The 25,005-nt window shown below is 60.5% G+C and overlaps 1 protein-coding gene and 1 pseudogene across 3 annotated transcripts in view; both read right to left on the reverse strand.

The window, feature by feature from the left end:
* Positions 1-25,005, reverse strand: part of Gtf3c1 (general transcription factor IIIC subunit 1) — a 60,221-nt gene that overhangs the window by 18,379 nt on the left and 16,837 nt on the right. For 2 of the 3 annotated variants that reach the window (XM_048789693.1, XM_015491191.2), the window contains exons 7-20: positions 17,389-17,550; positions 15,024-15,139; positions 13,545-13,854; positions 12,801-13,018; positions 10,398-10,534; positions 9,346-9,499; positions 7,032-7,135; positions 6,116-6,300; positions 4,537-4,806; positions 4,202-4,347; positions 3,045-3,142; positions 2,571-2,667; positions 2,300-2,477; positions 134-272 (exon numbers count right to left, since the gene is read on the reverse strand). In XM_048789693.1, the coding sequence (XP_048645650.1) occupies positions 134-272; positions 2,300-2,477; positions 2,571-2,667; positions 3,045-3,142; positions 4,202-4,347; positions 4,537-4,806; positions 6,116-6,300; positions 7,032-7,135; positions 9,346-9,499; positions 10,398-10,534; positions 12,801-13,018; positions 13,545-13,854; positions 15,024-15,139; positions 17,389-17,550 (2,314 nt within the window). The remainder of the gene's footprint in view (positions 1-133; positions 273-2,299; positions 2,478-2,570; positions 2,668-3,044; positions 3,143-4,201; positions 4,348-4,536; positions 4,807-6,115; positions 6,301-7,031; positions 7,136-9,345; positions 9,500-10,397; positions 10,535-12,800; positions 13,019-13,544; positions 13,855-15,023; positions 15,140-17,388; positions 17,551-25,005) is intronic. The other variant, XM_048789694.1, reaches the window with a different exon arrangement.
* LOC107146476 lies at positions 20,270-24,373 on the reverse strand (annotated as a pseudogene).

The raw sequence follows: 25,005 nt of genomic DNA on the forward strand, positions 1-25,005 counted from the left end.
GGTCAGACGCAGCCGGGCCCCCAGGTCCTGCCTCTGCAGACACGGCCTTCTGCTGAGGCCTGAGCGGGAGGGAGGGGCTGGGCTGCGTGGCCTGGGGTGGGGACAGTGGTGGGCGGCGGGGCGGGGGACGCACGTGGTGTACTCCAGCATGGCGCACTTGCGCTCCAGGTTGTGCCTGTCGATGGCGTTCTCCTGCTCCTTCTGCAGGCTGCCCTCCTTGTCGCCGCTCGAATCCGGGCTGTTCTTCTGGACGCACGGGCAGCGCACCACACCTGAAAGCCAACGCGAGCTCAGCCCAGCAGGGCTCCTGGCCGAGCTCTGGCAGCCACTTGTGAGCGGTGCGAGGACCGGTGGCCTGTGGGACCTGCCAGGGGAAGGGTCCACCTGGCCAGGCCTCCAGTGGCCACATAAAGGGAGACAGAAGGCGGAGGGAGAGGTGCTGGGGGGGGAGAGGAGGGAGGGACGGAGGTGGAACCCAGAGAGAGGGAGGCCAGAGCTGCCGTGGCCACAGGTCAGCTGCCCGCAATGGCAGACCCTTCCAACCACTCAAGAGATGCCCTGATGCAGGCGACAAGTTGTCATTATCCCACAATCAAGAAAATGACGTTTCCTGCAGACAATATAAGTCACGAGGAAACCGCTGGCTTGAGTAGGTGAGGGAGGGTCCGGTCCCAGGAGCAAGGTCAAGGACACTCCCGGCAGGTGTCCACATGGAGAGCCTGGCTTCCTGGCGTGGCCAGTGGGAACGCCACACACCTGTCAGCTGGACCTGGACCCGAGACACCCTGTTCTAGCACTGTGGGGTGGACAGTGTCTGGGTGGGCTTAGGAACTGGCCTGTCCCGGGGTGATTCGGGGCAGCACCTGCTTTACAAGGTGACTCTATGGCCCTCCCCAATGTCCCCGTCCCTGGGGCAGAACCTGTGGGAATGTCTTCTGAATGAAGGGGCAGCGACTGCCTCATTGACTGCGCAAGGTCCCGCAGCTCTGCTCAGGGACACTAAAGGGACACGAATCCACTGACTGTCAGGCCTGAAAACCTCTGACGTGAGTTACGCGTGGCTCACAAATCTTTATCGAGGGATGAAACCGGAGGGGTCGGGCATTTTTATCATCTGCGGTGGTCAAGACTCTTGCTGTGAGCGCACAGGACAGTGTCAAGATGACACGCACGGGCTGCCCTGCTGGCTCTGAGTGCCAACAACTGTGGCTCCCGCTTCGCCTAAATCCAGGGTGCTGCTGGCCTCTTGGCCCTGGGGTGAGGCAGAGACTCCTCTCCCAGGTGCAAACCGACGTGGCAAGAAAAGGTCAGAGCGGGTGGAGCAGCTTAGAAAAGGCAGCACAGGGTGAAGGTTCTAGCACCTTCCACAGATCCCCGCATTCGACACGCGTGTGCAGATGCCCACTGTGGACAGGCCCTGTTGACCCCTGCAGATATGCCTGAGGGATTCGCAGAATGCGGCCAGACGGGGGTCTTGGAGAGAAGGTCTAGAAGCAGTGGGGGCTGCTAGGGACAGTCCAGGAGAGGAGTCCCTGGGCCAAGCCCAGCACCGCCCACTGACGGGCCCCTGCCAGCTCCCCTCCTCAGCCTCTGCAGAGCTGTCCCCTTCTCCTCACCCAGACATGAGGCACAGCCCCTGATGGACCACCCTGCGTCCACTCTCACACAGCTGCCAGCGTGAGGTACTCCTTGCCCACAGCCACCCTGTGGCTGTCACTGCTCTTCACCAGGTCCCCAGGGTCCCCCTAGTCTGGCTAACACCCACAACCCCCTCAACATGCCAGTCTCTGCTCTTTGATCCAACATGGACCTCAGGGGCTTTGCACGGGCTGTTTCCCTGCCTGGAACCTCCCCAGTCCTGGTCCTGGCTGGTTCAGCCTAACCCCTAGGGATGGCGGGTGGACCTGGGAAGGCTGTTCCCAAGCACCCCACTAAAATGCTCTGGCACCCGCCACACTCTGGGGCTCTCTGTGAACTGTGTCTCCACTTCACAGCCACAAGCGTGGTGAGGGCAGGGCAGGCCGTGCTCTCGTCACTGTGTGGCAAGGAGCAGCGCGTGACCACGGCAGGTGCTCCGCAGGTACTTATCCAGGGAGCACAGGAATGAGGACCAGGTGTGTGCTCGGCTGGGTGGGGCCCAGCAGCCCCTGGCCCAAGGCCCCCCATCCTGCTTTCTCAGGGAGCCCCAGGGACTCTGCTGGCCTTGGGAGCAGCCTGGAAACCTGGAGGCTGTGAGCGACCTGCAGCCTCCTCTGGCTCCCAGCCTCGCTGACGCAGAGAATGGGGGAGGCAGGTGTACCTAGCGGGGTGTTGAGGCAGACGCACTGCAGGTCGAACCAGTAGTTCTCCACGTCCTGCATGGAGTTCAGGACGTAGAGCCGCCTCTCGAAGGGCCGGGTGCTGTGGGCCAGGTTGTAATGGGGGTCGCAGATGGTGGTGTCGATGATGACCGCGTTCTTCTTCAGGAACACAAAGACCTGCAGGAGACCCCGTGGGGAGAAGCACACTGTGGGTCAGCACTGGGGCGGCCCGAGTGGGGCACCACCGTCGCTTGGGCTTGGAGACGTTACCTGGTCTTTGTCCTGAAACTTCTCCGTGGGACCGAACTGCAGCAGCCCCATGTAGCACAGCCGCTGCAGGTTCTCAATCACGGAGAAGATGTAGCGCCTGGACACACACAGGCACCTGCTCCCAGCCGCTCCCCGCGGGCAGCAGGGTCTGGCTTCCACCTGGGCCCCTGGAGGACTGGCCTCTGGCCTGCCTGGCACTGGGCCACCCCACCCTCCCCAAACCCCACCAGGTAATGGAGGCTGGACCCCCACACTCGGGTTTGATCTGGAAAGTCAACAAAAGGAAAAACCACCCCAGACCACACGGCCCACTGCAGGCCTCAGCGGGTGCTGCCCGGCCTCCTGCTCACGTAAGAAAAGGCACAGCGCCTGCGCACTGAGGCCTGCCGTCCAGGGGGCCTGGGGGCCACTCAGAGCCTGCCCTTTGGGAGCCTGGTACAAGGCCACTGGGACTGGGCTGCTCAAGGCCCTCACCTCTTGTACAGGAGCTGCTGCCGGATGGGCCTGGGGAGGAAGCGGATCAGCGTGTGCTTCTTCAGAGGGTCGTTGAGGAAGTCCTCAAGGTTGTCCACCTGCGGAGGCCAACTGCAGGTCAACTTGGCCAGCAGACCAGGGTGGCCACAAGGCTGAGGAGACACCCACCAACACTCCACCCCTCCCTGCCTCTGCCCGGGGCTCACACCTGCCCCCTCCCTTCCCCTGGTGACAGCAAGTGCGTGCCCTGGGGCTGCTGGTGGGCGGAGCAAGGGGACTCCCAGGAGGTGGTGGGGACCTCACTCCCTGGAAGGCAGCCGCCTCCTCTGTCATTCCCCTGTCACCCCCAAAGGAAAAATCTGGAGCCGCCCACGTATTTATGCTCTAAAAGATATTCATTAACATGTCATTTAGAAGAATAAATGGCATTTAAACAAAAAATATTGGTCCAACACAGTACATGCTTACGGAGAATTACTATGAATCCATCAAGTTAACAAACTTAATGATGTGGGCTGGGGATGTGGCTCAGCTGGTCGAGCGCGTGCCTTGCCTGCATAAGGCCCTGGGTTCGATCCCCAGCACCACCAAAAAAGTAAATAAATAAATAAAAATGATGTGGAAAATACAATAAATTGTCCAGTGGAAAGAACAGGTAATAGAAGAAGAAAAAGAATCTCAGGGTTTTTTTTTTTTTTTTTTTTTTAAGGGTTGATTGAAACACATACCGCCCGCTCCCGACCATAACAAAACAAATGAGGAGCTGGGCAAGTGATCCCAGTTACTTGGGGAGGCTGAGGAAGGAGGATTCCAAGTTTGAGGCCAGCCTCAGCAAGAGAGTGAGACCTTGTCTCAAAATAAAAAAATAAAAATAACAAGGATGAGAAAGACAATCTACCAGAAACTAGTGGTTATCTCTCTGGATGACAAGGCTGAAGGTCATTTCTTTTTTTCCCTTTCTTTATGACCTATGTCACTGCTGAACCAGTTATCTGTCTCCCTCCCTCCAGAAGGAGGAGTCTCTGAGGTCCTCCCCTTTACCATCCTTCCTCCCATACCCCCACCACCCATTCCCGGGGGCAACTCCAAGCACTCTCCCCATGACGGGGTGACTGGTGATCTCCAGCCCTGGGACCTGCGACGGCCAGCCCCAGTACCTTGTAGCTGACTTGCACGATCTGGACGAAGATGGACAGGGGCAGGCAGAGCAGGATGTCACTGACAAGAGCCCAGCCAAAGCCAAAGTCCCTGTGGACTGGGATGGGAGGGATGTGGCGCATCCAGGAGCACTCGTCCACGTACACTAGGAAGAGGATGGCGTCACCCAGACGGCTGGGCGCCTCCGGCAGGTCCCAGCCCCACGGGCAGGAGGGAGGGAGGAGCCTGGGCTGGGGTGGGCCCTGCTCTCATCTGAGCACCTGGGAGCCGCCCCAGCCCATCCAGGGGACGCCCGTCCAGGGGAGGCCCGTCCAGGGGAGGCCCGGCGCCTCACCTGTCTCTGTGGGAAGCTCCATTTCGGCCTCCCAGGGGGCGCCCTCGTTGCTGTCCTTGGCGGGGCCTTCAGGGGCCTCGAGGTCGCTTCCAGAGGAGGGCCGCGGGCCTGCCCTGCCTGGCTCCTGCTTTCTCCTCTCACCGCCGACGCCGGGCTGCTCGGCCGTTTTGCTGGCAGGGTGGCCGTAGATCAGGTACCACAGGAACATGTGGACCACCCGCAGGCGGGGCATTTTGGGCAGGAACCCCAGGGAACGCCCAAGTCCCGGAACTGAAGCAAGAAAGGGGGCAGAGCGCTCAGGAAACCCCCAGACCCCCCCCCCCCCAGGGCACTGCGCCTGGGCCCAGGGAGATGGCCAGTGCCTGCCCTCCCTTGGTGTCCACCTCCTGGGGAATGTGACTCAAGATGACACCTGCAGTAGCTCATCAGACGCGCAGATGTGCGGGGGAGGGGTGGGCGGGGGCCGCGGGGCAGTGCAGTAGCGGGTGAGTGTCCAGGACAGACTCAAGGGGCCGAGATGCGGGGTGAGGAGCAGAGGGCAGGCTGTGGGGAGCAAGGGGGCCAGGACAGATGGGTGGCAGCTGCCTCCATGGAAGGCCACTGGACAAGGTCTCTGGCTTCGTGGGAACGTGCCAAATATTCCAAAATTTCGTTTTTTTCCTTAAACATTTCGGTTGTAGATGGACACGATACCTTATGGCTGACTTATTCACTTGTTCATTTATTTCCACATGGTGCTGAGGGTGAGCCCAGGGGCTCACACAGGCGGGGCGCGTGCTCTTCCACTGAGACACAGCACCAGCCCGAAATTTTGGTTCTTTTAAAGTAACTTATTTCTGTATTGATACAAATAAGCTGTTCCCTGACTTTTCCTGGTGACGAGGACAGGGTGGGACAAGGTGGACACAGCAGCAGAGTCCACTCTAGGGCCCAGTCTGGCCCACTCTTGGGCACAGCTGCTCAGCCACGCAGGGCTCCTGCCCCTCGGTGCCCTCTGTTCTCTGCTACGAGGCCAGGGGTGAAGGCCATGCACCTCAGAGGGGAGTCCCACAAAATGCCTGTGACCTGGGCCACCCCCACACTGCCTGGTGGAGGCTGCTGCCCTGAGAGCCATGTGCATGTCTGAGGGGAGCCAGGTGCCTGAGTGCGGAGCCTCAGCTGGTGGGCAGTGGGCGGGCAGGGAGGGCGGCCCAGGGAGCCTGAGCCCAGGGAGACCACCTGAGCTGGGGAGGCAGGTGAGGGCAGGACGGGGGAACTTTCTGAGCTCATGGAATGTTCCTCAGAGGACAGCCAGCAGAGGGAAGGAATCTCTGTGAACAACTCCTCGTGTGGGGATCTACCCTGATTCCAGGAGTCCGCCAAGGGCCTGGGAGGCGTGCTGGGCACGGACCACGTCCATTGTGCAGACAGGAGAAAGGAGGCTGGAGAAGGCACGTGGCAGCCCAGCAGGGCCCAGCCAGCGATTCCAACCCCATTCAACTGCCTGCAGCCCAGAGCCCCAGCGCAGGGCCCCAGGTGCGCCAGCATCACGCAAGTAGCCATGAGATGCGGTCGCAGGCGGGCGGGGGCTGCTCTTTACCTACGACGGGGTGGTAGTTTTTAAGCGGGGTTATGCCCATCTTCTCCTCGGTCTTCTTCACCCGCGTGCTCTCTGGCTTCGCGGCCGTGTGCAGGTCGGAGTCTCCGGATGTGCGTGGGCCCTCCTTCCCTGGGCTCTCTTCCTCGGCCTCCTCCGGAGGGGCTGGAGGCTGGGGGACTCTAACCCTGCAGCCAAACACCAGGCACAAGAACACGTCAGAGAAGCTGGCCGGGAGCCTCGGTGTCGGTCTGCGTGACCTAGACGAAGGCACCGGGTGGGGCGGGTCCAACCCGCTGTCTGCAGAGGCCAGGCAGAGGACACACCTGAACAGTGTGCCAGTCACAGGATACGGGGCAGGGGGCACGGAGGGGCTGGGAGGGGCTGCCCACCAACTGGGCTGCGCTGCCGTCTGAGGAAGGAGCCCAACACACGAGGCCTGAGGGCGGTTCCAGAGCTGCCAGCAGCCGGGAGTTCTGAGACTAGTCTTCCACCCCTGGCCTCATGGCAGGCCACCCCACTAGCACTCTGCAGCCCTCGGGCTTACGCCTGGCGGAGGACTTTCTCTTCCTGCATCTTCTCCCGTCTGAAGTGGACCATGAACTAAATTAGAGCCCCGGAAGGCGAGGGCAGCCACTGGGTAGTCAAGGGCAGTCTCCGGGCAGTGTTATGAGGCTGAGTTCGGGACCCGAGGCCCGGGGCAGGGAGAGCTCGGAACCCTCGCTGGCAGATCCCTGGGATTTTTTTCTTAAAATAGCAAAGAATCAATCCTCACTTAGATTTGGGGTCGTGAACCACCCATCCTGACCCAATGAGCGCACTGATTTCACGCAAGGTGACCTACAGGGCTTTCTGAGGACATGTGGGACACACAGGCCCCGGTGCCTTGCTCGAGGTTCTTTTGGGTCCCGCCACTTGCCTGTTGGCGGTGCTGGAGTTGGAGATCCGGAAGCGCACCTGCTCGATGGCACTCCTCACAAGGGGGTCGTTCTGATCCATGGACGGGTGCACCACCAGGTCCACCTGCGGAGAGAGTCAGTGTCCCAGTGGGCAGGGAGGGCCGAGGTCCTGACATTTCAGAAGACAAGCGGGAGAGGGAAGGAAGGGTGTAGCTGAGCCGCTGGCCATCACATCACGGCTGTCCAACCCTCCAGCAGCCATGCCTGGTGCAGCCGTCCGCCCACAGTTCCCTGGCGGGGCCGTCACATCCCACTGGTCCCCGCTGCACCTGGGGGAACACTCCCCCCTCCCCTGGTGAATCCTGAGCGCTTCCATCTGGATCCTCCATCTGGGGCTCCTGCCAGGCGCACGGCTAAACGAACTGGCAGAGGATTTAGGCAGCTTTCATTTTACTTTCTCCCAGGAACCGAGCAGAACCATGAGGGTGGGTCAGGTTCCAGCAGAGCCGGAGTGAACAAGGGGACCTGACGCAGGGCCATCCCTGCAGCGCCCAGCAGAGGGGAGACGGGCGGAACAGGCTGAGCGTGGCAGCTGAACCAAGGATGAGGAGGCTGGTGGCCTCAGCACCCGAGAGCCAGGCCTCTAAATGATGAGGGTTTTCAGAATAAATGGTGCCAGCAGCTCTGCACCACAAATGGGCTCAGAGACGTGTGGGACAGGGGACAGACAGCAATGCCCTGACAGGCCACCTCTGCTCAGGTGTCCCTGCTCCTTATTTGTGGAGACCCCACCTCTCCTCTGAACCATCCCTTCTTTGTAGGTTCACAAGGCTCAAAGGAGACACAGTCAGGTGACAGCTCAAAAATTTAAAACGCAGCACTCACGGTTCCGAGGTCCACACCTAGAAACCCCCAGGCCTGACAGCGGGGACAGGACACAGGAGCAGAGGCTGGGCAGGAGCAGGCACTCCAGCCAGTGTGGCGCCAGCGGACCTGAGGGGCCAGCGCGAGCCCCCACCACCAAACCCGAGCCCTGAACTCCAGGCCAGAGGGGCGCTGACGAGCTGCAGCCCCCCGCAGTGGAAGGGCAGGCCACAGCAGCACCCCGCGACCCCCGACCGCACGCTGCCATCTCCAGTTATGTGACCCCAGTGCTGACGGCTGCCCTGTGCCTTCCTGCCACTCCCCACCTGTGCCCCTAGCACAGAGCAGCCAGAGAGAGAGCTGACACTAAAGCTGGGTGGCCTCTCCCCAGCGCCCTCAGTCACCCGAGGCTGTGATCTGGAACATTGGCCCTCAAAGGTCAACAGACATCAGGTGCGGCCGATGGGCCATCTGTCCTTCAGAGAAGGGACTTCAGCACATCCTGACGCCTCATAAGGAGGAGCGTGCAGGCTGCGGGGAGGGAGGGGGTCAAAGGGACATGTCATTTTATTTTAAAAGACTTTGGCAACGGCAGACGCTGTTTCCTGGGTCACTTCTTGCACCGCTTTGTCTTTTTCAAATTTCTTGAGAAATAAGATGGCGTGAGCCGGGCGCCGTGGCTCCTGCTACAGCCCCAGCTGCTGGGAGCCGAGGCAGGAGGGTCCCAGGGTTGAGGGCAGCCTAGGCCACTCAGCCAGACCCCGTCTCCAAATAAAAATGAAAAGGGCTGGGTGCAGCCCCGTGCTGGGGACAGTGAGAGCAGGAACGACCTTGGCGGCTGATGAGAAAGCAGAGGCCCCAAGCAGAGCTTTCTCAAGGCAGAGGTGGGAACCACAGTCTGGAAGGGAGGTCAGAAATTAATAGTGACCGTCCCCCAGTGCCCAGCTGCGCCACCACAAATTACTGACCCTGAAAAATTTATGCCATAGAATATGTGCAAAGTCGTGGAGCGACCATTGCCATGGGAACGGCCCCAAACTTGACATTTTACAGAAATCAACAAAGTGAGACGGAGGTGATGGGTCAGTGGGCTGGAGACTGGCGTGCTCGCTCGCTGGGCCGCCACTCCCTCCTGCCCTCCCGGGATGGAAGGTGCTCCACCTTCTGAATGTCCCTGAGCTCCTCCTGACGCTGCCTGCCCTCTCCCTCCCTTACCCAAGGCCGGCTGCAGGGGACTTCTGCCTGGGTGACTCGCCACTCTCACATCAACCACGCTGTCACTCTTTTCTGTATCCATCTCTCAAAGTTGGGAACCCCTGATCCCCAGGTCAGGGGCATGCTGCACACTGGGACACGCGGAGTCACCCACAACAGAGGGACCACTGAGAGGCGCCAAGGCCGAGGGCGAGGGCAAGGGCAAGGGGCGGGGAGGCCCTCAGCAGGGCTGGCGCGGGCCCGGGGAGCCAGTACCTTCTTCTTGATGCCGTCCTGGATGACCGTGGTGCGGTACAGCCTCAGGAGGCCCTCCTCGGACAGGTTCCGCACCAAGCGCACGATGGACTTCTTGCAGCACTTGGTGGCCACGCCCTCCTGCTTCTCCTGGTCCATGATCATCTTCTGTATCCTGCGACGTCACAAAATAAGCAGTTCAGGCTGCCCATCAGAACACAGCAGGCCACTCTCCACGCCAAAGGACCCCCCCGACGGCACCCAGCACAAACCAGGCGTGATGGGGTTCCTCCCCCAGGAAGGTGGGCCTCCAGGAGCCCTGAAGACCCCTCCCTACAGCACGTGAGGACATGCCAGACGGCCCCCTGCAGGGCCCCCAGCCAAGCCTTGCCGGCACCCCAAGGCATCGGGGCCTGGGACAGCTGGGAGGGGAGCGGGGGCAGGAGGCTATCGTCCTCACCAAGTCCAGGCGCTCACTGATCGTCTAGCTAAGGGACGTTCCCGTCACCACCGTCCCCTCAGACCTGAGCTGCTCCTTATTCCTCCTCGACACATCTCACTCTCTAGGTCTCACTGAGTCACTACAGTGACACTTCTAGATCTCTGGTCACAGAATGCCGGGTCTAAAAGGCTCGCTAGGAACATCTCGCCAAGCCCCTCGCTGCACAGAAGAGGGGACCAAGGTGACACCGTATCTGCAGATGGCCCCTGTCCCCGAGTCCAGCCCCAGTCAGGGACCGAGCATGAAGAAGCCACGTCCTTGACTGAGGGCAAGGCCCCTCCTCTGAAGTGGCCCTCACGCTGCCTGCTGGCCCAGGAGGCGCTGGCAGAGGGGGCTGCAGGGACCGGCCACAGATCGGCCTCCTCCAGCCCAGGCCAGCGCTGCTGGGGCCGCTTCTCCTTCCTTACAAGCCCCCCCCCAGCCCACGGTGGCCTTGGGGGGCAGAGGCACGCCCGCTCCCCCACCCCGTCAGGCCCAGCTTCAGAACGGCAGGAGCACTCGGACCCTCCCGACCACAAAGGGACACGGAGAGCAGAGGCCGACGGGGCCGGGGCAGGTGCCCGGGGCTTACGTGAACAGGCTCTCGATGAGGCGGAGGTTGGTGACGGCCTCTATGATCAGGTTCCTGCGCTTCAGGAGCCGGTACGTCTTGTGCGGCTTGTCCTGGCCCGTGCCGTGCTTGCCGGTCCTCTGGGAACCACTGCTGTCCTGGGGGACAAGACAGGCGGGCTCAGCCAGGGCCGGACACTGCCAAGGGGTCGTGCCCTCCCAGCCCTCAGGAAGGGAAGTCAAGAGGTGGGTCCCTTCAGGGTTCTGAAGTGGCACAGCCACCTGCCAGCAGGGGCTCCTGGGCCCGGGGGATCTGCTGGCCCCAGAACAGGCCTCAGTGTTACCGCAGCAACCCCGGGGCCCACCCCAGGGAGGCAAGGGACGGCTTCTCACTGAGGCCCATGGGGTTTGTGTCCTCAAAATGCTCCACGGCCTTCTCAGTACCATCCACCTCACAGGGGAGGAGCCCAGGGCTCGGCGAGCCCAGGACTGTCTGCGCCACTGAGATGGAGTTGGGACAGGGCCCCTGCGCGTCCCTCAGGAAGCACCGGACTAGAAGCAGCAGCAGGCTCTGGAGCCCAGCCCGGGTGTCCCTGGGGTGAACGGGAGCCTATGCCACGTGCCCTGGGTCAGACCTTGGGGAAGCTCAGAAGCGAGCCCTGGGTGGACCCTAAACCCAGCACACGCCCCGTGGGTCACTGGGCACAAGTCACTGTGTGGCGGGCATGGCAGCTGGGCACGGCTTGCTGGCCGGCTCCTCACTCCTGGCTGGGGTAGCGGCTCAACATAGCCGCGTAGGTGCACTCGGCCCATGTGGGCACTCAGGCCGGGCAGCACTTCCACCAGGGGGTGGGCTGCTGGGCCCAAGAGGGCACCCCGAGGGTCAGAGCGAGCACTCTGCTGGCTGCTGGCCACGGCTGCTGGGGAGCGGAGACACACCCTGCCAAGAGCCACCAGGAGCAGAGAACGCCACTATCCCCAGAAAGACCCAAAATGGGGAGGCAGTGCCACCGCCATTCAGGAGTGACTTTCCACCAGAGAGGAGCCAAGTGGGCAGAGACCACGGAGCCCCAGGCTGTAGGCAGCGCGTGCTGGGGCCTCACAGACCTGATGGCAAGGGGCGGGGAGAGGAGGGCAGGGGACACAGTGGGAGCCCTGCTGGGGACAGAGCTGGCAGGCCCAGCTTCCCCAGCTGGTGACAAGGCCAGTAGTGATGGACAGGGAGCCTGGGCACCCAGCAGGGAGGAAGGGCTCAGTGGGTCTGTGAGCACCCCAACCGAGCCCCATATGTCCACAGGGACAGGAGCAGAGCACAGAGGAGCAGCAGGGCAGGGTGAGTACGGTCCCCACTTGGTACTCACTTGATTCAGGGACAGCCACCAACCCATAGGGGCCCCACGTCCCCCACAGCCCAGAGCTGGGATTTACCCTGCAGGGCCGTACCCCAAACCAGCAGCAGCAGGAAGCCACCCACCCACCACAGCCCACCCCCCAGGGGGCCTCGTCTGCTCTGCTCCCAAAGGCCTGGCAGAATCGGAGGCACCTTTGGAATCACGTGATGAGACGGCATCCTGTGCCCGTCACCTTCTAACCCCTGTCCTCACACGGATGACAAAGCCCTGGCCTGCCCCACTGTGCCTTTGACGCCTTGGAGCATGCAGCGTGTGGACAAGATGCCGGACACGCTTTCTGATCTGTTTGAGGGTTACTCTTCCCTCACAGTGAGTGCTCCTGGCCTGGACCGTGGCTGAGTCTGTGCTGGACAAGGCACCACTGACCGGCAGGGTGGGGCGCAGCGCTGGAGCACTGGCCCGCACAAACCAGGCCCCGGGCTGGACATCCAGAGCCACAAAAAGAAAGGAAGAAAACATGCAGCCGTAGCCAGGCGCAGGGTGCCCTAGCCCTAACCCTGCATGCGGGCAGGGCTGCCTGGAGGCCGAGGCAGGAGGACCACTCGAGCCTGGTTCGAGGCCCACTGGGCAACATGCCAGGACCTGTCCAATCAACAGCAGCCATAACCAGTACCCCGGCCTGGCCGCCGCACTGCTGGGAGAGTCCCCTCCCTAAGTGGTGACAATCAAAATGTCTCTTTGGCCAACGTCCTCTGGGGCAACACCAGCTCACAGCCATCTAAACTGGCAACACAGAATTCCTTGCAAAATAAACTCGAGTGAAAAGAATAAGCTGTTGGAGAGGGAACCTGGGGACATCACAGTGCAGGTGACTTGTGTGCAGGGTGCGGGCACGTGAAGGAGCGTGGGAACAAGGACGTGGCTCCCGTGAGCACAGAGCTAGCCCTTGGTGCCTGGCCCTGGCCCTGCCCCTGGCTCGGCTGCTATCCTTGAGTTTCAGGCACAGGCAGGAGCAGGCTGGCCCAGCGGCCAGGCTCCCTCAGAGACAATGCCCTCCCCTGGCCAACACTGACCTTGGGGTTGTCCAGCCGGACCTCCTCGATCACTGCGATGTCTCCGCTGTTGCTCTCCACGCAGTGGGAGCCGAAGGACATGTTGAGGTCTGAGTTGCTGCTGGAGTCCAGCAGGCCGTCCCTGCCCGCGGGGCCCCGGCAGGCCCTGTCCTCGGCAGCTCCTGCGGAGGAAGACGGCTGCTTCTTCAACGGGTGTAGGTTTAGGACTTTCCACCCACCTGTGACGAGGGCAGGAGGGGAACCATCAAGAGGGAAGGGACAAGGGCTTCTGTGCTTGGCAGCCACAGGAGCCAACAGGCCACACCTGCTGACTGTCACTTCAAAGACAGGTGAGGACCCGCGGGCAGCCAGTGTCCCTCTCACAAGGCCAGATGCTAGATCTGCAAACTCGCCATCAGCCCCACCTCCAGGGCGCTTCACAAACAGTCATCTCTACTGAACCAAAACCCCAGGGAGCTTTGGATAGATGTCGAGGGAAGGGAACAGAGGAACCTTCCGGAATTCTATTCCTTTAATAGTAAAAACCTAACAAAACATTTGCCAAGGACACTGCTGTGCAGGCAGGCAGGAGACAGACCACATGACTGTCCTCGCCAAGCCTCCTAGGAGATGCGAGTGACACCTGTGCGCCCCGACTCAGGGCAGCACCGAGGGGCCCGGAGGTGCCTACTGAGCTGAACGGACACTTCAGGCGCAGGCCCAGGCGCTCGGCCCCACACGCCCCCACCCGTGCCAGCCACCTACCTTTGGTTGGCGTGGAGTGATGAGGCTGGGTGCCTGGTCCCAGGTCCACAGAGGACCTCAGGTGGCCCTGGGAGGCCCTGCCCCTGCGCTTGCTGCGGCTGCTCTCTTCCTCGCTGTCCGACTCGGAGAGGAAGGCGTCCTCGCCCTCGGGCAGAAGTGTCTCCTCGGGCACCGAGGCCAGGCTCACGGTGGTCAGCAGCTCGCTGCGGGCCTTCTCCCGGGCATACTGGCGGCTCAGGTCGCTCTCCTCCGCAAACACGCATGAGATGTACTTGGTCGTCCGCTGCCGGCCCTCGTCTTCCATGAATCCCTACAGGGGACAGGAGTGTGTTTATTCTGCTGAAAAGAGCCTGCTGCACCCACCACAGGCTGGTGGCCTGGTCTTGCTGTCCCCAGTGCTCTCCTGTCTCATGGCCTGGGGCCCCTTCCTGCCCTGTCTCCTGGCCCTTGCTTCCACGAGCCGGTGGAGACGGCTCCGGATGCAATCCTGCCCCCGTGTGCACTGAGACTGCGAGCTCCTGGGGCGCAGGGTCCTAACGTGACCTTCCCAATAGCCTCTGGGCCGGGCACAGGCCCGGCTCACAAAAATAATGGTCAGCAGGTAGGGAGTGTTTGTCACACAGAATTCAGTGGCTGCCGGGCACTAGAGCGTCCAGGCCTGCAGCCACAGCACAGGACTAGTGGCCTGGTCATCGCTGATCTGTGCTCACTTTATCTTTTGGAACAGGGGGCGGAGGCTCCATGGGGTAAGGAGTGGCGTCAGTGCACACGGCACAGGGGTGGGGGGCACCAAGTGCTCTGCCATCATGAGCTCACCCAGAATCCTGCCTTCAGGCAAAGTGTCCAAAATGTGGGCAAGAAGAGGGTGACGTGGGAAAGTTTCAGTACCCAGGGTGGCACTAGTGAGGGTAACAGAGTTTCTAGGAGGTGGGACCTAGTGGGAGGCCCTTAGGTCACCATGCTCCCAAAGCGGTTCTGGGACCCCAGTCATCTTCTCTGTCCTTCTGGCTCATGATGGAGCAGTCGCTTCACCATGTGTCCCCGCAACCATGTGCTGCGCAGAGCCAGCGACTGGACACTGCAGAACCACGAGCCAGGGCGACCTTTCCTGAGTCACATCCCACACAGTGACAGAGAGCTGACTGACAGGGGCAGCAGGAGGGCAGGTCTGGATCACAGAAGGGACACGCAGTTAGCTTGCCCGACGCCCTCCTGTCACATAAACACGGAGCGGGCAGGTGGACGGACACTCACGGCCCAGCTGCCCGTCCCCACCCGGGAGCCAGCTTCAGGTGTAGGTGCCCTGCCTTGTGACTTCCCAAAGCTGACAACTGCTCCAGGTCTGACAAGTGGGGACAAGGCCGCAGCAGTGACGGGGGAGCCCCAGGGAGCCTTTGCTCCTAGGCACAGATGGCAGGTGATCTGCTCCTCTGACACGTGGCTTCGTGAGCGTGCGCTGGGCCCAGCCAGACGTGTTACCTTGACGACCTTGAACCTCTGGAGCAGCCGGCAGAGCATCCTGGCTTCCAGCTTTCCCACGTTCATGGCCACTCGGATCTCAGCCTGGGAAATTCCTTTGGTGCCTCTGCGCTCAACTGTGAGGAACAACAGCGTGAGCCCCAGCCGCGCCTGGGCAGCTGTGCCAAGTCACCCCCCTCCCAGGTGCAGGGGCGTCGGAGCAGCAAAGCCAACAGAGAGGGCAGGACGGGCCCTCCTCTCCTGCTCCCCCAGGCTCCACCAACACTTGAGAACAAGACAGCTCTAGTGGGCTCCACCACACCAGCACCCCAAGTGTACGGCCGCTGGGGCTCGTCTACTGGGGGCTCGTCCACCAGGGCCAGGAGGGCCATTTCACTCAGCAGCAGGAAACCAGCCCTTTCACATGGACTTTTTTCACCTGAAGGAGACCAACCCTCCTGAGCAAACTGTCACGTTCACGTACGATCACATCAAAACGAACCCTACCACCACGTGTGACCATAATGCACTGATGAAGGCTTTTCAAAAGCAAAAATTTTTAACTGAGAACTTTTTAACGTGCATTTCCCAGGTTTCTTTCCTGGTAGACCAGGCACTGGGACACCGACAGCCACACTGTTCTGCAGCAGCCTTCAGCGCGGACCACGGGAGGAGATGACTGCCTGGTGCCCTGGGGAAGGACTGGCTGCTGACCGCGCACAGCTCCGTGCTATGTAGGTCCTCAACTCTCGTCCTGTCACCAACTTGGCTCCTGGGGACTGTTATCTCATCTTCCCACGAGGCCCTTTTAAACTCTCTCTTCTAATCTGAGGCTGAGGACCCCAGGAAGGAGGCCAGCGGGCAGCGGAGGTGGGCCCGTGCCCAGGGGATGTGTGAACCGCAGGGCAGACTTGGCGGCCAAGCTCCTGACTGCTGGGAACCCTCTCCTCTCCATTTCCTGCCAGGAAGCCAGTCAGGGCGAGGAGGCCCTGCCCCACGGCACGGGCAGGAACAAGAGGGGGCCAGCTCGCCCAGGAAGCCGGGACACTTCCCATCAGCAACAGGCTACAAATGGGAACGAAGAGCTAAGGGACACTGTCCCCAAACGGGGTCTGAGGAACCCATCCTGCCAACTGCCCGGCCGCCCTCCAAGGAGGCCAGCGATGTGCTGTGTGGCTTCCAACCCGCGGTTGAGCCAGGGCCCTGCGTCCTCTGCCCCCAGTGGCACTGGGTCCCTGATGTCCTACACAGATTCTGGGGCCCAGAGGAAAGGTGAGGAACGGGAGAGTTTTTGTCCCTTTGTCATTAGGACTCCCAGCCTGTGGCGACCGCAGGCCAGGACGTAGGGCCATGGGTGCCGTGCTGTGGGTTCGTTCATCTCCCCCATCTCCATCTCTGTGGAGCCGGAACCCTCCCTGCAGCAGTGTGGGGAGCGGGGACCTGGGGGAGGTGACTGGGGGGGCAGGGCCCTTGTGGATGGCCGAATGCCAGTGTGTTTCCACTGATTAGTCACCACGAGAGCAGGTGGCCTAGCAGCAAGGCCACTCTGTGTCTGTCTCTTCTCCACAAATCCGCAACCCTCTGGCTTTTTGTCCAGGCATGGAGTGGCCTAAGGCCAGAGCCAGAAACTGAGCGATGCCGGGACCCTGTCTGAACTTCCTGGCCTCCCTAAGTCTAAGGCAGAGTCAAACCTTTTCTTTATAAATCATCCAGTCTTGGGTGCTTTGCTATAGGACCAGAAAATGGACTAAGATAAACAGCAGTTTTTTTTTTAATGCTTTCTACGTAGCAGACCCTGTTCTGGATATTTCAGCCCTCATAATTGATAGCGCAGGTGCTACCCCGTGTGCGGGTCAGTTTTAGACATCGACCTGACTGGATGCAGTGATGCCTGGGAAAGGATGATTTCTGGAAGTGTCTACAAGCGTATTTCTGGAGGAGATGGGCCTGTGAGGGGGTCGGCTGCTTGGGGAAGACCTGCCCTAGGGTGGGCAGGCACCAACGAATCAGCGGGGGCCCAGGGAGCATGAAAAGGCGGAGAGGAGAGGTGAATTCACCCGCTCCCTCTTCTAAAGCTGGATGCCCTTCTGCTCTGGGGCAGGCCTGCCCAGCCTCTGTCATCAGCAGGCCGACCCCTAACGAATTCGGTCCGTCTCTGTCCCGACATGTGGCCTGGTCCTGCCTAGCTAGGAACCCCAACACACCCCGCTTTACAGATGAGGGGACGAGGCTCGGAGACTAACACTGCACAGCAATGTGGCACCAAGGCTCTGAACTTGACTCTGACCCAAGGGAACCGCGGAGCTTCCAGGCACCACAGCCTCCGCCTACGGCCTCCACTCAAGTGCTCCAGAGCGGCGTCGGAGCGGGCGCCAAGGGGACTCACTGAGCTCGTAGGTCTGCGTGAGCATGTCCCGCTCGTACACGATGTCCACGGGGGGCAGCCCCTTGGAGATGGCCTCCTCGTCATCATCGTCATCATGGTCATCTTCAACCTTCCGCTTAAATTCCTTCAGCAGTTTAAGGCACCGAACCATGACGTTGGTCCCTGGGAACAGGAGCAAGGTTTGCAGCAGTGAGGAGACAGGACCTGAGGGGTCACGACTCCCCCTGCAGACAGACGGTCACCCCGCCAGCTGACAACTGCATGTCGGGGCACGAGGCCTGAAAAGTACCTCCACTTGGTCCTTAATGTAATCAGAGACACCCAGGGAAGGGACAGCGCAGTGCCTGCTGTCCTGGGATGTGGCAGCCTCTCCCGCTGGGCGGTGGCTCCAGGCTGGGGACCTGTGCCTGCCCTTGAGCCTTGTCTCCCTGGCACCCAGGATGGGGCCCGCGTGAGGAGGCCTGCAAAGGGGACCTGGTGACAAGAGGAAAGCCACGGGGGGCGGGGTGGCAGCAGCACAGAGGGTGCCGTGGCCCTGCCAGCCAGGCCTGGCACAGAAGGAGGCACCGCAGACACCAGCGGGGTCAAGGGCTCCTGGTCTCTTATGGTAAGATACGCCCCAGCACTGGCCTCGGTCACGGGAACCTGCTCGGGTTCTGAGCATGGCCTGCAGCCTGGGCAGTGAGGCTGGGCAGCGAGGAAGAGGATGCTGGGAGGCTGTGAGCCGCGGTCACTCCTTGCCCTGCAATCACGCAGGGCGGTGTCAGCAGCCACAGGGCTGACAGGGCCCGAGACGCAGCAGAGGTGCTGTGGCTGCCTGCTCCGTCACCTCGCCCTGTGAGGCCGCGGTGCTCTCCAAAGGACCAGAGCAGCTCAGCTGGGTGGCTGCTGGGCAGGTCTGGGGCCAGGGGGCAGGTCGCCCTGCCTGACCCCAGAGCACAGCCAACTTCTTTACCTTATGTCCCAGCCACACTTTCTTTGTATGCATGACAAGTCAGTCCCAGTTTATTTACCCAAAAATCTCTGCACTTTGTCAACACACCAGTCCCTTTCCCTGAACCCTGTCAAGCACATCATGGCTTTGGAGACGCTCGTGTCCCAGGCAGCGGGCCCAGGGGTCAGCACCTAGACTCTCCTGCTCCGGACCTGGGTGAGCCTGCCCAGTGGGCTGAGGCTGCAGGCCACAGGCCTTCCTCAGCCTGACCGCCTTGCCTGTGACCGGGGCTACACACAGCATTTGGCCTCCCGGGGCTGAGGGTCAATGGAGGAAATAGGGCAGGCAAGGGAGGGACGGGCCTGCCTTCCTGATTCCAGGGGACCCGGGGACCCTGCTGCACGCCCTTCACACCACACCTCTCCCACAACTCTGGAGCTTGACCGGCCTTGGAATTCCAATTCTGGGGACTGAGGATGTAGCTCAGGGTGAGCACCTGCCCAGCCTGTGCGCGGCCCTGGGCTCCATCCCCAGCACCCCAAAAGAAGACAAAACCCCCCAGTTTTTATTACTGGAATCCCTTAAGCTGCTATTTTCCATTTCTGGGGAGCATGTTCCAGAACATTAATTGGCTAAAGCCAAAAGCAAAGAGGACCCCAGGGAGTGCGAGTGAGCACAGGCGCCCAGAGCAGCTGCCTGTCCCCCCACCTGAGCTGCCCTCTCCAGACCAGCAACCCGCCCTGGGGGAACTGGGGGCTGGTGATGGCAACCACTGGACCTGGCAGGGCTTGCTCCCAGGAACAAAGGGCCAGGTGACCACAGTGCCTGAGGAACCTTTTAAAGGTACAGTGCACTGCGGTCAGCAGGTCAGCACAAAGGAATCCCGGGCTCTCCAGCACTGCAGACCCAGGGCTGAACATGGCCGTTCGAGGAGCCAAGGAGGAGGGCCAAGCAGGTGGTTTCAGGAGCTCTTTCTCCTCCTGCTCCTCACCTGGTGCCCTGCAAGTCACTGGCTTTAAGGAAGAGGAAACTGAGGCTCAGCAGATCACGTGATCTAATGGACCCCCCCACCTGGTGAAGTTAGAATCTCACGTCCCTATCAGGAAGCACAATTTACTGGTAGAAAAAATGCAGTGTGGACGTGGAACGGACACGAGAGCCTGCGTTTCCCACGTTCTCAGTGAGAACCCTCATCCGGCCACCTGGCAAAATGGCACTGTCAACCCAAGGGTCCGAGACAGGGAGAGGGCTGCTGGGAGCTGCCAGCAAGTGTCACATAAATCCAGGTGCCACCTCACCCCACCCCACCCACCTCTGCGTGGAGACAGACCACAGGGCACAGCGTCACTCAGTCTGGGGAACCTTCAAGGAAGCCACCTGGAGGGACCACAGGGACCTAAGACCTGGAGCCCAGACCCAGGGCAGCCAGGACCACGGGCAGAGGGCACGGCTGCAGGCTGGGCGCGGGCAGCGGACTCGGGTATCTGCTGAGAACCTGCGGCTGCCCGCTGCACCTCCTTGCCTAAGGGACGTGTCCTCTCTGCATGTCAGTCTCCTCAGCTGAAATGGGGACACACGTGGCATCTCCTTCACAGAGTGCTCAGGACACAGTGTGGCATAGGAGCAGCGCTCAATGGACCCCGTTACTGCCAATGTCACCACTATTATCATTGCCACAACCTGGGAAAACAGAGCGTTGAGGATCAATTGTCATACCCAGTCACTGGGACTGAAAATGTCAAGGTGGCCTGGGGCCTTTAATTCAACTGGCTTCCACAAACATTTGCTCTGCACTGGTGGGGACAGAAACAGAGGGGACAGGCTCCCTGCACCACATGGGGCTTCCCAGGAGAGGCCGGCAGGGCGGGGAGGGCGCTGGCCTGGCACCTGGGAAGCCCCTGGCCCCACCTGGGGAGGTGTTACCCCTGGGCCTGGTGGAGAGACTCTTCCTGAGCCCTGTCCTCCCTGGCAGCATTCGCTGACTGACAGCCCAGGGATGGACACACTTTTTGAGGTCAGGCAGGACACACGCCAGTCAAGCCGGCTGTGGGTCGCACAGGGCGCCCTGAGTGAACAGGAAGGCGTCCCCTCTGCCTGGATAACGCACTTCAGCTCGATGACTCAAAAGCTGAGGCAGGAGGGTCCAAGTGCAAGCCTAGCCTATGCAACTTAGTGAGACCCTGTCTCAGAACGAAATTTAAAAAAGGGCTTGGGATGTGGCCTAGGGATAGCGCGCCCCTGGGTTCCACCCACAGTACTGGGGGAAGCGCCCTTCAGTGTTGCTGACTTGACTTCTACACTGAAGCGGACCATCAGACTCCTTAGGTAAAAATCCCCGATTTTTAAATGCCGGCAATGAGAATGCTGTGAGCCAGGGCTGGCCTACACGCCGCCCATTTGTGACCCCTGCTCAGTGACCACTGCCTGTGAGCCTCATGACACCCCAGGAAGTAAGTGCTATCACCCCCAGGTAATCCGGGCGAGGGAACTCAGGTGTGGAGAGTTCAAGGAACTGGCTGAAGCAGGGGACTCAGGCCCACCCGTCTCCAGCGTCCACTAGGGTGAGTGTTCATTTCAAGTGGTCAGTTTGAATTTCCAGCGACCTCTGGCCTGGGAGATGCTCTTCCCCACAGTTGCCTGTCCAGCAAAAAAAGGTTCTTTAAAAATCTAAAGTTCCAGACTGGGGCTGCGGCTCAGTGAGGAGCGCTGCCTAGCATGTGTGAGGCACTGGGTTCGATTCTAAGACCATATACAAACAAATACAATTAAGGTCCATCAACAACTCATATAAAAAAAAATCTAAGGTTCCTCCTTATTTGCTCTCTACTTTTAAGACAAAATCACTCAAGTCTGTTTATTTTTTAATGCCTTTCTTCCAAGGGTCAGGACATAAGCTGGGTGCAGTACTGCACACCTGTTATCCCAGGGTCCTGGGAGGCTGAGGCAGGAGGATCGTGAGTTCAAAGCCAGCCTTAGCAACTTAGTGAAGCCATAAGCAACTTAGTGAGACCCTGTCTCTAAATAAGATATTTTTTAAAAGGACTGGGGATGTGGCTCAGTGGCTAGGCACTCCTGGTTCAACAAAACACACACCCCCCCCCCCATACATCCACAGGTCGAGAGCACTTTAAGTTCTCAGATCAGCAGACTCCAGGGCAGGGGAGCTCCCAGGCACCTCTCAGCCCCAAGACCTCTCTTCCTCGCCCAGGACTCCGCCATCCTCTTTCCCCTCTACTCAAAGGCCGATGCCCCACTCATCCAGCCCGCCAATCGGCCTCCCGTCACTCAGCACTGAGGAAGGTGTTAAGAGCCAGGGACCAAGGACGAGGCTCCGCCCCAGCAGGGCTCCCTTCCCTCCCAGCTGCTCCCTCTCTGGTCCGCACACCTGTGGTCCAGTGATTACCTGTGTCACCAGCTCCTCCACGTGACCTCACAGACTCAGGCACCACAAAGTAAGATAGGAAATAAAGGGAGGGAGAGAGAAGGGAGGGCGAGGGGCTAGGTCCTTCCAAGTTTGCGTTCTCTCAACAAACATGGCTGCCCACCTTCTGTTGGGCCAGGGCAGAAGGCGAGCAGCCAGCCACACTGGTCCATATCGGGGTGCTGGGGTCGCCCTCCCTCCACACATACTTCTTCTGAGGTGTGCGGACGAACCAGTCTCCTCAGGTCACTTGCTATGCCCACAAAGTCAGGCCCTCAGGACCTCTGCAGCCCCCTTTCTCATTCTGACTGAACTCAGGGTGCCTTACCAGAGCTACCACCCAAACAGCCACCTGTCCACACTTATTTCCTTATTTATGCATTTATCGGGACAGGGCCTCAGTGAGTAGCTGAGGCTGGCCTTGCATGGGTGGTCCTCCGCCACAGACCCTCCTATTATGTGGCTGCTGGACCTTTTAGGCCTGGACTGTGGGTCTCATTTTTTATTGCACTTCATTCAGCAAACGGGAACCACATTTGGCAGAGTGGTGCCCGGCCACCCACCAACACCATTCAGGAAGTGGCCACTGTTTGGAGAGGGTCCTCCAGCAGCTTCATCTCCAGGGCAGTGACTTTCTCAGTGAGGACTGTGGTGGTCCCTTTGTCACATCTGTGCCAGCCAAACCTGGTCCCCTTCTTTTTGGGCACTAAGTAGGGGTGAGGAAAGTCCAGCTTGCTCGTGCTGATGTCACACAGATGGATGTTGCTTCCAGACCCCAAGTCATTGAAGATGCCAGTGGCAGTGGCCTTGCCCACCAGCTTCTCGGCCTCCTCCTCCTCCTCCTCCTCCATATCTGGCTCAGCCTGATCTTCACACACAGCCGTTGCTGCCAAGGAGCCAGAACCCATGGTGACACGAGGGACCTTATCAGCTCACTGTGAGGACAGGTGCTGTAGAGATGAGGTCCCCCAGAACCAGGTGCCACCAACACAACCTTGGTACCTGAGAAGCCTCTGCCTCAGCATCCGCCTGGCCAGGACAACCCGGGGAAGGCGGCGGGTGGAGGGGGAGTGGAGCTCCGAGGTGCAGGAAACGAGGGGGTCGCCCCGTCCGTGTCTGCTGCTGTCCCAGCAGCACAACAATAAACATCAGGAGACAGGAAGTGAGTTTTTGAGTAGTTCCTGTCAGCAACAAGCACCCTTCAGTAGCTCTGTCTGCTCCCGCGCCGTCCCACCCTCACTGGCCACCCCGCGACGGCAGCGCCCGTTTTATGGGCTTTGGGAAGCTTATACCCCTTGTTTGGAAAGGCGACCTCGCGGTGGCATCCCTGGGGCAGTTCCCCGCAGCGCTCCACCTGGCAGCTCCATCCCCCAGGAAGCCCAGGCGTGGCTCTCCCACGTCCTGTCTCGGGAGCCGCTGCTCTGGGGGTCCTCTCCTCTACCTGACGCCTCGCCCTCACTGGGCGGTTTAATGGCGGCAGCCACTGCGTTTCCCCCCAGCTGCTCCGCGTTTCCTGCTCCGCGTTTCCTGCTCCTCGTCCCTCTGGCTCCGGTTTCAGGGACACGACTTCTCCTCCCTCCCGAGGACTGTTGTTGCAAGTTCTCTGCTGCCCCTGCCTTTGTTTCTGTGGCTTCCTGGCAAGTGAAAAACCGCTTCTGCTAACATCAGTTCTCTTCGGTTATCTGCAGAGGCACTGACACTGCCCAGTCTGGTCCCTCAGAGGTGGCCAAAGGAAGGACAAGGCTGCACACCTGGGCTCCGTGAAGGGTGAGCCAGCAGGGATGCTATTTTCTTGGGAAACCCCCGGTTTAGTGTCTGCAAACTTGTCAGTTTCTTTCGAAAAGAGCCTCCAGCCCTGGCCCAGGCTCTGGAAACCAGAGTTCTAGAATCTCGCTTCCTGCGGGGCACGGCTCAGTGGGGTGCTCGCCTAGCACAGGCGAGGTCCTGGTTCAGTCTCCGGCTCGACCCCCACCTCCAAGAAAACCCACCACCCACAAACAGCACTGGACCCTGTCATTTTGGAGGCTGTGGCGAGGGACGCTGGGCCCTGTCAGCCAGCACAGGCAGCAATCCTCGCCCCACATCGGTCAGGAAGTGGTGAAAACCTAGGAAGCCACTGAGGGCTCGCACCATGAAACGACACGCCAAGGGAGCCAACTGGGTCTCCTGTGGAGACTGTCACCTATCCCTGCTGTTGGTACCCCCCTGTCCCCAGTCTGGAACCTTCCAGTGCCTGCTCTCCTGAGTGACTCCAGACTCCTATGACCTGGCTGTGCAGTGCAGGGGAGGGACCTGGGTGCAGCTGCTTCTCCCACACCACCCAGCAGTCCTCTTGAATCCCCAGGCACCTGGCATCTCTGAAATCTCACGCTCCTGCCCGCCACCCTGCTCAGGTGCTCAGCACCCCCCATGTCCCCTGGCCCGTCCACCTGCAGCAGCAGCAGCGGGTTGAGGACAGCTCTCTGTAGCCACTTCCTGTCCCGTTCTCTTTGTTCTTGTGGGTTTATTCCTTTTAGATCCTCATCCTCACCACGGTGGCATTTGGGCAGAGGACAGAGAGGACAAACATACCAACCACTGTGTCTCACCGAGAGCTCCGACCCTCGGCTGTTAAAATGGTTCTGGCCCATCAGGTGAAAGAGCAGGGGAATGCAGAACAGGGAAGAACAGAGAGCTAAGAGGGTTTGAAAGTCTCACAGTCTCTAGTCTTTTACAAGGTTCGGATCCTCCCTCCGCCATGCACTGATGGCTTGACCTCCGACAAGTGACGTAGCAGCTCTTAACTGTCACCTTCTTACATGTGCAAGAGTGACAACACCACCCACCGTGACGAGGTCACACGGCCAGAGCAGGGCAGTGGCCTCCACCTGATTAGACTGGGAGCAATGGTGGGCCACGCATGGCATGATGGTCCCACTGTACCACGGTGGGAGCGGAAAGGTTCCTCTCCCCAGGGACGTCACTGTGGGGTCAAGGCGTTCCCCCCACACCTGTGGCGACTGCTGTGGGAACAGCCCTCGTGCGGCCAGCCCATGAAGGCAGGGACGCCGTGCTGCAGCTCAGAGCCCGACACGAGGGACGCGGTTCACCTGCTCTCTGCTCTTCCTGTGGTTGGGCGCACGGACCTTCTACTCATAAAGAATGAGCTGCAAACAGAGCGCCCTCCCTGACGGCAGCCCACAGCCCGTCTCGACTGCATCAAGGGGTCCCACTGCTGGGGACTTCCTGCCTTTGTGGCTTAACAGGCCACGATGCCTCCTGT

Source organism: Marmota marmota, unplaced genomic scaffold, assembly GCF_001458135.2.
Source record: "Marmota marmota marmota unplaced genomic scaffold, marMar, whole genome shotgun sequence".
NCBI classification, from domain to species: domain Eukaryota; kingdom Metazoa; phylum Chordata; class Mammalia; order Rodentia; family Sciuridae; genus Marmota; species Marmota marmota.